The sequence below is a fragment of the Phyllostomus hastatus genome, unplaced genomic scaffold, assembly GCF_019186645.2.
Source record: "Phyllostomus hastatus isolate PE091 unplaced genomic scaffold, TTU_PhHast_1.1 phas_scaffold_39, whole genome shotgun sequence".
NCBI classification, from domain to species: domain Eukaryota; kingdom Metazoa; phylum Chordata; class Mammalia; order Chiroptera; family Phyllostomidae; genus Phyllostomus; species Phyllostomus hastatus.
The window spans coordinates 27,362,086-27,375,684 of record NW_025334028.1 but is presented as its reverse complement, the minus strand read 5'-3'; the positions used below and the strand labels follow the sequence as shown (position 1 = coordinate 27,375,684).

General features: G+C 39.1%; 1 protein-coding gene across 2 annotated transcripts in view; it reads right to left on the bottom strand.

The window, feature by feature from the left end:
- Nucleotides 1–13,599, bottom strand: part of ARHGEF38 (Rho guanine nucleotide exchange factor 38) — a 130,835-nt gene that overhangs the window by 79,599 nt on the left and 37,637 nt on the right. For both annotated transcript variants that reach the window (XM_045820334.1, XM_045820335.1), the window contains exon 2: nucleotides 7,227–7,414. In XM_045820334.1, coding sequence (XP_045676290.1) covers nucleotides 7,227–7,414 — 188 coding nt within the window. The remainder of the gene's footprint in view (nucleotides 1–7,226; nucleotides 7,415–13,599) is intronic.

Here is a 13,599-nt window from a genome sequence, read left to right as displayed (position 1 = left end):
TTCTCCTCAAATTTATGATCTTTCAGTAAATAAAAGAAAATATTTTTCCCAAAATATTTTTCCACCTGGCTGGTATGGTTCCAGTGGTTGGAGTGTCATTCCATAACCGGAAGGTTGCAGGTTTGATTCCCGGTCAGGGAACATGCCTAGATTGTGGGTTTGATTCCCCATCCGGGCAAGTACGATCCCTGGTCCAGGTGCATACAGGAAGCAACCAATTGATGCTTCTCTTTTGCATCAATGTTTCCCTCGCAAATCAATGAAAAAAATGTCCTGGGGGAAAGGATAAAAATAAAGAAAATATTTTTCCATTTAAATTAATATTTGTTGTCTATGGTTAAAAATGAAACACAAATATATTTTTTAGAGAAAAAAGGTTTCATAATGGTATATTTGGTATGATTCCAATTTCACAAAATACTTGGGTGTGTATATGCCTAGACAAAAAACACAAATTATTTACAGCATTCGTTTTGGAGTGGTAAAGCTAGTGATTATTGGGGACCACTCTCTGTGGTTTCTGAGACTGTAGCCCCGAGAGAGCAAGCCCTGAAAGGGACTAGTAAGTGTCCCTGGAAAACCAGATAAAAACACAGGTGGCAGACATGATTTGACTCTAACACCGAGGGAATCAGGCCTGAAATGTACATTGTAGGCCTATAGGTTCTCAGTACAATGCAGAAGCCTGCTCTTTGTTTTGTGTAGCCCTGGTGACATAAAACGAATGTTTAAGTTCAAGGCATAAGGAGTAAACTCCTTATCTCATGCAACTCTTCTTAAAGACCCTCTGGCATCAGCATGACTAACAGACCCTGACCTATGACAGATCTCTGCGTTCCTTCAATTGTCATCTATAGATAATACCTATTTTTGTATGACTGTAGCCTTTTTGATATAGATTGATGGACTATGCATGTATGATGTATACACCTACACATACCTATCCCCTCAAAGCCATTTGGGAGATGGGCTTAGGCATTCTCCACTAGAGGGAATCGCCTCCCCCTTTCCCATGGAAGCAGCAAGACTGTGTGGTGTACTATCCGAGGTGGACGGGAGGAGCATGCTGCTGGACAGAGTTCCTCCCACAAGTGATTCTTTTCTTCTATAGATTTTTCTAATTAAACTTATTTACAAAATTGTTGCCTTACAGCTTATCTAAAATAAATGGAAAATTTCTATTGAATTCTTGCTGGCACAAAGTCAGAGATCATTTTTGCCCTTTTTATTGGCAAACACAAAATGTCAACTGTATTGCACAGACCAAACATGAGCAAATCCAAAATAAACATATGTATATAATTTTACTATCTAAATAAAAATCTACCAAATGTACATTCAAACATACATGCTTCCAAGTGGAGCCCCCTGGGAAGGCTGTACGGGAGCTGGAGCGGTGTCTGCCATCGGAGAAGGGAACTGGGTGGCTGTGAGATGCTACGATCTCCTCAAGACCTTTGGTACTTTCATGTTATGTGAATTTCATAAGTTAAAAAGAAATAATTTTTAAACAGAAAAAAACATATAAATTCCTCTATTTTTTTCAGTCAGCTTTCGGTCCTTTCCTTATACATAAAACCCTTTTCCATTGCTAGATTAGATTGATATGGTTTTTATTTATTTTGACTTACTGCCAAAAACGTAGTGTCTCTTATTGCTCTGTTTGGATAATAAATAACTAGAACTCATTTTCCCACTAAATGTTTCAACACAGAATGCTGTGGAAAACTTTTTGCCTTCTTTGCACAACATCTCACAATGCTGCTATTAAAGATGATGTAAGTGCTGAGTTTGGCTCTGCTGTCATTTAGGTGAAGTTTGGTTTGTAGAAAAGCCTTGAAGTTAAGATCAAGGTTTATGACAGCACAGTTATCAGGCAAATGCTGGGGCTGGACACTTATTTGTACACTGGTTCATTCATGTGGGCTCAGATAAGCCCAGCGCTTTTCTCAGCTTTCAACTTCCTTCTTTCAACTTTCACTTCTAGGAACTGACTTGTTCCCTCTGGGAGTGAAAAGACTTGGAGGCAGCACAATGGAGCCAGCTAGTCTCTCAGCAGCAGGAAAGACGTGTGCCGAGAAAGGCATGGATCAGATGACTTCCCAAGCCTCTCCTAGCCCAGCAAATATTCACTTAGGTTGTCTCAGGTTTGGCTAAGCTTGACTTGCAGATTGTTCCCGTGGTTATGTGAGAACCGCATGTGTTAATTCATGTGTTGACACTAACTGATGACAGGTGACTTGTGTGCAAAGACCATGGTATTTAAATAGTTAGGAGGGAAATGAGGACATGAAGGAGGTAATGAACATGTTAAAGGTGGCAAAGCTAATGTTCTGGTGGCATCAATTAACTACCTCAGCACTCATATAAATGTTTATAATAGGTACATAAGTTCCTGAACATTTATTTACCTAGTCAAAGGTTAAGAGCATTAAGAAGTGGGAAAAAATTGGATCTGACTTGAGAAATCTGAGAAACCTTAAAACAATTGTTATTTAAGTGATGGTGGGCACTAACTGGCTACTAGACTGCAACTGCTGCTGGGAGGAGGAGGGCAGAGTACTGGGAGACAACCAGGCGAAAAGAAGTGCCAGACATGAAAAATCAACAAGCTATAAACAAGATTAATATAATAACACAGGAAATATGAGTTAGGATTCTGAGAACTGTCTGTACTTCAAAACACTGAGAACAAAAGCTAAACTATCTGGCATCATACCGGAAACATTATATTTTACATGGTCTGTATAGGAGACGATTCTGCGTGGCATGGGTCCTGTGCATCTCCGAGTGGGCTCCCACTCGGAGATGCACAGGACCCACACCCACAGATAGGTTCTCCTGTGGGGAATCAGGCCTGCACTGTATCTGGGCCGCTTTGAGACTTGCTTTTTGCTAAAACTCCCTCACCCTGAAATGAGGCAGCAAACATTTACTGCATATCTTTAAATTAACCTCCTAAAATCTATGCTAAACCAAGGATGAGTGTAACCAGTTCAACCACTTTTCCTTTGCATTTGCAAATATCCTTCTTCTGTGATGTGATCAGTGGCATCCTCTCCTTTGTTTTCTGTAGAAGGTAACCACCTAAAGTGAACTTGTGCATAGTAAATGAGAACAATCATGTAATGTGCCCAGAAAAGCAATAAAGGCCCGTCAAGTCAAAGGCCAAAGGTCCTCTTGAGAGAGAAACCACGCCATCCCTTTTCCTCCACAGGACATGGTAGTCCGTGTGAATTTGTCATGTCTCATGCACATGGTCGAGGACCCCACGAGCTGGAGTCTGCATCAGGTCTGAAACCCCAATTCTGAGGATTGCTTATAAGAGTTACACAGGAAACAAAAAAGAAGAAAAACAACAAAAACAAAAGTTAGCCTATGTAAGAGTACAGCTCAGCAATGGCATTTACTCTGATGGGGCCAGTTTAACTCACCTGTGTAGTACGTGAAATTGAAAACACTTTTATACTGAATAAACTTCTTATTTTATTCGATACAAAAATGGATTATGAATTCAAAGGAAAACATTTTCTTGTATACTTAATCTTCTTTATACTGATCATTAACTCCTCACAGGAATACATTTTTGGTAAAATATTACTTTGAAACGTTTCTTACTCACATATGCTTTTATACATATTAAATGTTTTATATACAAGTTTAAAAGAGAGCAATAAGACAGAATATAGATAATTATTTTTGTTTCTGTTTTTGGCTTTTTTAGATATCAGATAACAAAGATGAACATGATCCAATAGGAAGGCCATTGACAGGAAGCAAAACCTTGAGTAAGTCTGTGGCTAAATCCAATGAGTTTGTTAGGAGAGAGGTAGTAGAAGCGGGAACCATTAGCCAGGTTGCAGGGGTAGAGATTCAGGTAGGTTGGCAGGTTTGGAGTCAAGAGTGTGTGCATTTTATTTTTCTCAGTAAAAGGGTGGGAAAGGCTGTTAGCTGAGAGTTAGGAAATAAAAGAAAGTGAGGTGTGAGGAGAAAGAAGATGTGAGAGAATCCCTTCAGAGACATCACCAAGGGCCCCACTTGAAGAAAATGGCCTTGAATTTTAAAAGAGATTTGTTCAGACACCAGGATAATGGTGTAAAGTGGGCAGAAAATTGGATTTCATCAAAGGTAAGCATTTTTAGGCAAGTACATGGAAAGAGAGAGAGAAAAAGGTATTGGATTCATCTTCCAGGACTGATTTTAATGGACTTGTGGAAATTAAACCAGGTGTGGGCTGGATGAACAGTGAAAAGTGGGGGTGAGGTCAATGGCTTGGAGGTTCTGGTGACATCAAATAATTTTTGGAGACAGTTCCAGTGGCAGTGGGCTGAAAGGGAGGCTATGGGGGACCAGTAAGCCTGGAATTCTGGTTTTGAGAAGGTGAAGTTACTGGTGATGGCAGTTTGAGAGGGTGGCCCTGGAGTGAGTGGCTGGGACGGGTTTGAGGAAAGGTGGCTGGACATGAATAAGGCAAGAACCTGACAGAGAGACAAGGAGGCTGTGGGGACCACCTGCCTAAAGATTACAATCAACTAAAATTTATGTCTGAATTATGGAGAGAGAGAGAGAGAGAGAGATGAGGGAAGGATGGGAAGAGGAGGGGAGAAGGAGAGAAGGGAAGAGATGGGAACAGTGGGCTATGTTCTAAACTTCTCAAAGAATAGGAGTGACTGGTGGGAATGCACCACAGGGAGGGTGGATGGTGGTAGGCCATGATGCCATGTACAGATAAAATTACCATTTGAAGAGATGTGTAAATGAAAATGTTGTGGATCACCATTAATATTTGCCAGAGAAGAGGTTACATCAGATGCAGCTAGTTTATATTAAATAAAAGAAAACACATGAAAATGATTTTACGTACTTAGCAATGAAACTAGAAAGCAGATATTTATCATGACTATAAATGTTATTATTACTGTTATAGAATTCATAAGAAATTTCTAAATTCAGGACGTCGTCAGTTACCTTCTAACTTGAGAACTGTGCGAGGGTTAAGTGAGAATACTGACAAAGTGGAAGGGGACCTGACTGACAGTACATACCTAAGACAGGGTCATGAGAGAGCAAAACGGGACATGACTATCTACGAAGGAGAAATCCCAAGTCAGTTTTGCCACTTTTTCTGTACATTGTCTTAAATCAAAATACAACTTTTATACCAAAGGTTCTTTTATATACACCAGTACCTTGATGTATACTGTTTTTTCCTAATTTTTACTCTCTAATTTTTTTAACATTTCTGAGAAGAGACTTTTGTTAAAAAATCTGTGCTTCTGGATTTTATAAGTACCTGGGGAAAGATTGGATAATTGATGTTGGGACAACTGGCTAACTATATTTTTATAATTAAGGGTACATATTAATATGCCCAATGCAAAAATAAATGAATAAACCTTAAACAACGTTTTTACTTTTTAATCTTAAACAAGTTTAGAAGGCAAAAGACAAACAGAAAATTAGTTGCAGCATGTAGGGTAGAAAAGAATATTCTTAATAAAAAAGAGGTTTTGTAAAACAATAAGAAAAAGACAAGCCCTAATTTCTGTAAAGCACAAAAGACATGATTATGAATAAGGGTTGAATATAGAAGCAGCTAATGAATACATAAGAAGATATTTTTCCAGAGGAAATCAAAAGAACCCGGTCTTCATTGTTTATAAAATCAGTAATGCTCAGCTGCAAGGGGCAGGCAGAGAATCAGCCCTCTCAATCACTGTTAATGGGAATGAAAATTCAAATAGTATCAACTTTTTGGATGTCAGTTGGCAATTTTTATCAAAATCCTAACTGTGCATCTCTTTGACCTAGCCATTCCACTTTGAGGAATTTATTCTAAGGACAGAAGGTGACAGCACCCAAAACGTAGTGTGTTTCAGCATCAGCAACAGTAGAAAGACATTGAAAAGTGTGAGTAGCCATAAAAGTATGCATCCTAAATGCACGATTGCTAAATGAAACGAGTGTGTTACAAGATAACGTGTGTGCTTTAGATTACATTTATGTAAAAATGTCTAAAAGAGTGGCAATTATCTCAGAGTAGTGAAATTTCTGATAATCTTCCCTTTCTAGTTTATGTTTTGTACATTGAATTGTGTATGAGGACCACTCGCAACCCTGTGATGAGATTGTCACTCCTCCTTGTCTAGCTCCCCTCTGCCTCGAACGCCCTTTACCTCCTTCACTTCCTTGCTCAAATGTCCCCCATTAGAACGGTCTGCATTTGCCACTCTATTTGAAGTGGAAACACCACTCAGCTGTTCTAATGTTCTATCCCTCATCCCTGTGCTAGTTTTCTATGCTGTACTTAACACCATGTAATATTTTTTAATTTTTTCTTTCTTTATTGTTTATTGTCTGACTCTTCCCCTCCCCCACTAGAAACTAAACCTCACAAGGGCAAGACTCGGTTTTTTTTTTTTTTTTACTAAACTGTAACTCCAGTGCTGGAAACAGTGCCAATCAAGACTCCATAAATACGTGGTGAGTGGACAAAAATGCCCATATTCATATGTATGTGGGAGTGTGCACGCATGAACGTGTGTATACAGGGAGGTATGAATCGAGCATCCTTTACCTTTACTCTAATTCTCTATGAGAAATTCCTTGAAAAGCTTCAATTAAAAAAGGAGGAGAATGACTAGTTTTTAAGTACTTCAAGTTTTGCCTGGGGCCAGCCCTACCAAGGAGAAAACTTTTACCTTACTTTCAGGTTAATTTTTATGTTGAATTTTACAATACTTCAATATTGATAGTCATGAGTTTAATTGAGCTAAATGGAGATAACTTTAACCAAGCTATCAACATAAGGGAAAAGAAAAACATATTTTTCTTGCCTGAATCCTTGATCATCTTTGAATCAAATTAAGTGCTTTGTTCCTAAACCGCTGAAAACGAGTTCACATGTTGTTAGCAGTTACACAGGAATCCAGGAAAGAACACACAGAAATTTCAAAGTGTCAAAAATTTGAATTTCTTATCCCCCATGTTTTAGAACACAGTTTCCTTGGCCAAAAGGACGGACTCTGGGTGTCCCTCCGCGGGCACAGAAAGTGTGAGTCTGACGATGCCTTCTGTCTGCCACGGCAAACTCGGACCCAGGGGAAAGGGCCCGTGCCCCCACCCACGGTGCAGCAGGTGCCGCCACTGACAGACTCACTCGGGTGCTTTGATTTCACGAAGTTGGTCCTATTTAGGATGGGGGTGGGGTTCAGAGTCGCCTTTACCTGTTTATTTCTCAAGGGCTGGACCACTTCCTTAATGCACAGATCTAGATCGTTGAGATAGTCCTTCTCCGTCTGTATCAGCTCCTTGATGATTTTCAACCGCTTTGCCATCATTCTCCGCGTCTGATGCTCCTCCTCCTGCGTTGGGGGCTCAGCCGCAAGACACCCGGCCTGTGGAGTCATCTTTTCTGCGAAGTGAAAACATGTACTTGTGAGGCATTCTGCTGTGGCTGTTCTTTCCTTACACACAAGCCACGGCAGGGCTACTGTGTCACAGTGCGGTCGCGGTGTGTTCTGAGGACTCGAGCACCTGTGGTCATTCTCCCTGAAGTCGGAATCCCATGAAAATACCAGCGTGAAGGGACGTGAGAACGAACTACTTCGGACAAGTCAGTTAGGTGATATTTGACTGTCATGGTTTGTCCTTGAAATATCTCATTGCTACTGTTTTAGAGTTTAAACCGATCTTCAAGCGAGAGGTAAAAGGTATAAAAACACAGTTCACAACTTCTTCCAGATACAATTACTTTTAAAAAATTAAAAAAGATACTGTTGTCATACGATATTATATTATTTTCAGGTAAACAACATAGTGACCAAATGTTAATATATCTTACAAAGCGAATGCCACAGTAGGTCTAGTAGCCATATTACCATGTAGTTATTACGGTATTATTATTTATATTTCCTGTGCTGTACATTACATCTCTGTCACTTATTGCGTTATTGGCAGTTCACTCCTCTTACTCCCCTTCACCTTTTGCCCATCACCAAATCCTTCCTATCTTTAAACCACCAGTTTTTTCTCAGTATCATACGTATCTATGAGCTTGTTTCTTCATTTTGTTATTTGATTTTTACATTCCACATATAAGTGAAATCACATGGTATTTGTATTTATCTAATTTATTTTACTGAGCATAATACCTTCTAGGTCCATCCATATTAACACACTTTTTTATGGCTGAATAATAGTTTATATATATGTATATATATATACACACACACATATATGTATATATACATATATACACGTATACATATACATATATATACATATATACATATATATACATATATACATATACACACACATATGTGTGTGTGTGTGTGTGTGTGTGTGTGTGTGTGTGTGTATCACATCATTTTTACCTGTTCACCTATCAGTGGACACCTAGATTGCTTCTATAGCTTGGTTGTGGTAAGTAATGCTGCAACGAACCTAGGGGTGCATGTATCTTTTCAAACTAGTGTTTTGGATTTCTTTGGATAAATAGCCAGAACTGGGGTTGCTGTATCATATGGTAGCTCTATTTTTGATTTTTGGAGTAATCTACATACTGTTTTTCACAATGGCTGCACCAGTTTAAAATCCCACCCACAGTACACCAGGGCTCTCTTTTCTCCACATTTTCACCAACACTCATTCTTTGCTGGTTTTTTTTTTTATAATAGTAATTCTGACAGGTGTGAGATCATATCTCTTTGTGGTTTTGACGTGCATTTCCCTCAGTGGTGTTGAGCACCTTTTCATGTGTCTGTTGACCATCCATATGTCCTTTTTGGAAAAATGTCTATTAAAGTCCTTGGCCCATTTTTAAATCATACTGTTTGCATTTTTATATTGAGTTGTATGAATTCTTAACATATGTTGGATTTTAACCCCTTATCAGATATATCATTTGCAAATATCTTCTGCCATTCAGTAGGTTGGCTTGTCATTTTGTTGAAGGTTTACATCATGATGCAGAAGCTTTTGAGTGTGACGTAGTCACCTTTGTTTATTTTTGCTTTCATTGCCTGTGCCCCAGGAGACATATGTAAAAAATGTTGGAAGACTGATGTCAAAGAATTTACTGCCTATGTTTTCTTCTAGAAGTTTTATGGCTTCAGGTCTTATATTTAAGTCTTTAACCCATTTTGAGTTTATTTTTGTATGTGGTGTGAGAAAATGGTCTAGTTTCATTTTTGTGTGTGTATCTTGAACACATTTGCTTTTTAAATGGGGGGAGGATTTGTAATTAGTAAGTGGAACACCTTCCAAATTTATTTGACCCCATTATTAAAACTAATTGTCCCCCATCAAAGTGGATAACATGCAAACCTCCCTAAAATGGAAAACAATTACAAATGATTGGGATCTGTCTTTCAAATCACAATCAGAATCCATGAAAAGTGAAGTAGGAATGGAATAAGTAAATATCAGCTAAGGTTTTTTGTATGGGTTATCTTTAATACTATGCATATCTTGTTATCTCAAAATTCTTGAACTGCCAAACAGAAAATTTTAATTAAAACATGCTGGTGCTGAAGAGATATTAAGATAAATAAGAAGCCTCACATGCAGCCAAGGTTTTATATAAAGTATACCATAAGAAAGCTAAACAGTTTCAAGGATGAGTTTCCTACAGCAACGTAAAATGTTGGGAGCCACAAACTGGGTCACGAATGAGATTAGAACCATGACAGGGAGTGGGGCAGTGTGTGTCCGTGTAAATAAATTTGCTTTAAACTCAAGGTCATCACAAACTTAATTTTTATCTTAGACTCTGCAGTTGCAGAAGTAATTTCATTTCCTTTAAAGCTAATGTGATTTTAGTAACTGATATGTTAGACATCTTCAATGCTGACACCACTTTCTGAGAATGTAGAGCTTTACAAAAGGGTTTATAAAGAGTCTACGGAGAAAAAGTGCACAGGTCACAATGTATGGGAAAAAATGATATTCTGTTAAATGTCTCCAGAAACAAAAGCTAAAAAAATTGGAGAAACTTTATAGTAGAGGAGTTAATGGTTCTATGTGCAAGGACTGCCAAGAATGTGAAGAGACATTGCAAAAGTAGTGAGTACTACTCTTTTTCTGGCCCAGTAATTTCTAGAGTTTCCCATAGAGGCTCAGTAATCAAACACAAGTGGAGAATACTGTGAAGGTCATTCCAGTGTTAGTTGGAAGGTATACCAGTTGATCTTTGGACAATCCTGATGTGCAGGTAAGTACATTTCTAGACCATTTGCCTGTAGTTATCCTTTCTCCATCAGGAAAGAAAATGGATTTGAGAGATACTATCTGAGAGCACATAGTTTTACAAGATTTGGGCCATTCAGTACCAGAGAAATAATCTGCCAGAGTTGTAAAAGGAAAGAGGATCAAAATAAAGAGAGAATGAATGCATGAAATGTTCTCCAGCTGGTGTTTCTTAATTTATGTTATGCTCACTTTTGGATGCTTCTAATTTATAGTATTTCTATTGGAGAGTAGAAGTCTGCCTATCAGCACCCTAAATGTGAAAGTAAAAGTTACAATCAGGTGTCATTACTTTGAGTTATTTTGGATATAGAAAAGGAAGGCAGGTCACTGGTGAGGGGGCATGAAGTGAGCAGGCTATATACACCACATGACCTCCTCCCAGAGCTTCCTTTAGTCTGTTTCTTCTAAAAGAGTGAGGATTGGATGACAGAGCTCAGAGGAGGAGTGACTTATTTAAATTTATTTTTTCTCTTGGGATATGTGAAGTAGCTCATACATACACACAAAAGCACCTCATTAATACGGAGTTGACAAACCAGTGTGGATGGCATTCAATTATTAGTTAACATTACCTTGACAATAAAAGGGACACTATTGAAATATTCTTCAGACTGATGTCTATTTTTCCAGGTTCTAGTCTCTGTGCCTTATAAAATGTATCTATCAATGATCTAGGGGACTATTAACAAGAAGGGTGTCCCCCTGATCTTTGGGAAGGAAATACCCCTACGATACATTTTCAGGTTTCTTTAGTTGCAAATATAAGACTCAATGACTATTTTAAATTAATTTATTTTACAGATTTCCCCTTGCTACACTTTAAAATGTACTATGGCCAATTTTAACAATTAAAATTTGCTTACATTTTCTAATATCGCTCAAGAACTTGTTTAGCTACAACTGGGGACAATGGTAGCTGAAATAAAGTGTTGGTCATGGTATTCAACTTCAGAAACTTTTCCCCTCAGGTATGAACACATTTTCAGAGAATTTAAAGTTGAGCAAACAAAATATTTTTTGTTCTTTTGACTCAAGTTCATTGCAGGAACAAAGACTTGACTTGCATCATTTTATGGTCAGGTCTGTAAATACTTCTTATGTTGGCACTTCTTAAACCAACAAACTCTCTGCAACGCATTGTGGGCACAAGTTTTGTTTTTATAAGATTCTCTCTACCTTTAAAACTTTTACCTTTTAGTTATACTATGATTTTAACTAATACATGAATATTACCAACCTGTATCCCTCAACTCTGTCCCTCTGTTGAGTCCTCCTCCCAAGCAGCCATGTTGTCATTTGTGTGTGTGTGTCGAGCTCTCCCCTCACCAGCCAGATCTGAGGCTACATTAGCCTGGAGATCTCTCCTGGCTCCACCCTGATGACTATCTGAGGCCCTCACTTCCCAATGCACCCATGCCCTGAGGTGCTTTCCTTTTGTGGCAACCAGCCTGGGTTCCCATATTGCAGGGGGTTTTTTAAGCTCTTTTTTAAATTTTAATTGTTGTTCAAGTACAGTTTTCTGTCTTTTATTCCCATCCCAGCCCACCCCGCCCCCCGCCCTCCCCACCTCCCTCCCATTTCCACCTTTGCCCTTGTTTTTATCCATGTGTCCTTTATACTTGTTCCTGCAAACCTTTCCCCTTTCCCCCTGATATTCCTCCCCTGTCCCCTCTGGTCACTGTCATCCTGTTCTCTATTTCAGTGTCTTTGGTTATATTTTGCTTATTTGTTTGTTTTGTTGATTAGGTTTCTGTTAAAGGTGAGATCATATGGTATAGCATTACACTAAGCAAAGTAAGCCAGGTAGTGAAAGACAAATATCATATGCAGTTTTTCTTTAAAAAACAAACAAACAAACAAACCTCTGTTCAGACTCAGTGGGTACCAGAGACATACAGAGATAAACTGAATTGTGTGGCTTCAGAGTGAAAGCCGAGGGGACAGCTGGCATTTTCTGTGTTCAGCCCTCCCCCAACAGAGCCACACCTGATTCTGCATTAGCCTGATGCTCTCCATTCTCTCCACCCTGGTAACTCCCTCAGACCTTGCCTCACCCAACTCACATTCTTCCCAAAGCTCTTTCAGTGGCTGAGCCTAATGGACAGCTGGCAGGCAGCAGGAAGTCTCAGAGTTCCTTGAATCTTTTGCTAACCTTCCTCAGGCTTGGAACTGATGGCAACTGGCCTCAGTTCATAGCATGGCCCATCCCATGCACATCCAAGCCCAGCACAGGCAGCTACCAACTGCAGATCACTTTGTATCTCCTAGCAGGTAGCCTTGGGCCAGTGTCAAGTAGCTTCTGACATTGATCTGCACCTGACTCTGTCCTAAGAGGACCCAGAACCAACACACCCAATGGCAAGCATCAAAGGACAACAGAATACCACCCAAGTAGCTTCACAAGCAGTATACCTAAAGGGACACCTTCGTAGAAAACAGATTTTGCTTGAGCTAATCCCACTCCATGGGGGCAGCCCCTACATTGCAGTTCCTATGATACGGTCATAGCAAGTCCTCACAGTGAACATGATAATTGATCCCACCCAATGGCATGCCAACAGCAATCAAAGCACAGTTACAACATAAGGACACACACAACTCACACAAAGGACAGTCCCGGAGCACCTGACTCAGGTGATCAGGGAGACTGTGCCACTGGACCCCACAGAACACCTACTACATAAGGTCAACCTCCCAAGACTGGGAAATATAACAAATCTACCTAACACATAGAAACAAACACAGAGAGGCAGCCAAAGTGAGGAGACAAAGAAACATGTCTCAAATTTAAAAACAAAAACAAAAATAAAAGAAATCTCCAGAAAAAGAACTAAATGAAATGGAAGCAAACAGTCTACAGAGTACAAAATACTGGTTATAAAGATGCTCAAGGAACTTAGTGGGAATTTCAACAAAGAGACAGTAAGCATAAAAAGGACACCACAACCATGAAAAAGAACCAGTCAAATGAAGAATACACTAGAAGTAATCAACAGCATATTAGATGAAGTGGGGGATTGAATCAGCCATTTGGAATATCAGGTAGCAGAAAACACCTTTTCAGGGGAGCAAAAAGAAAAAAGTAATTGAAAAGCTGAGAATAGTGTAAGGGAGTTCTGGGACATCATCAAGCATAGTGACATCTACATCATAGGGATATCAGAAAGAGAAGAGAGTGAGCAAGGGATTGTGAACTTATTTGAAGAAATAATAACTGAAAAATTCCTTAACCTTTTGAAGAAACAAAACACATAAGTGCAAGAAGCACAGATATTCCCAAACAAGGTGAACTCAAAAAGGCCAAGGAGCATCATAATTAAAATGCCAAGTGTTAACAGACAAAGA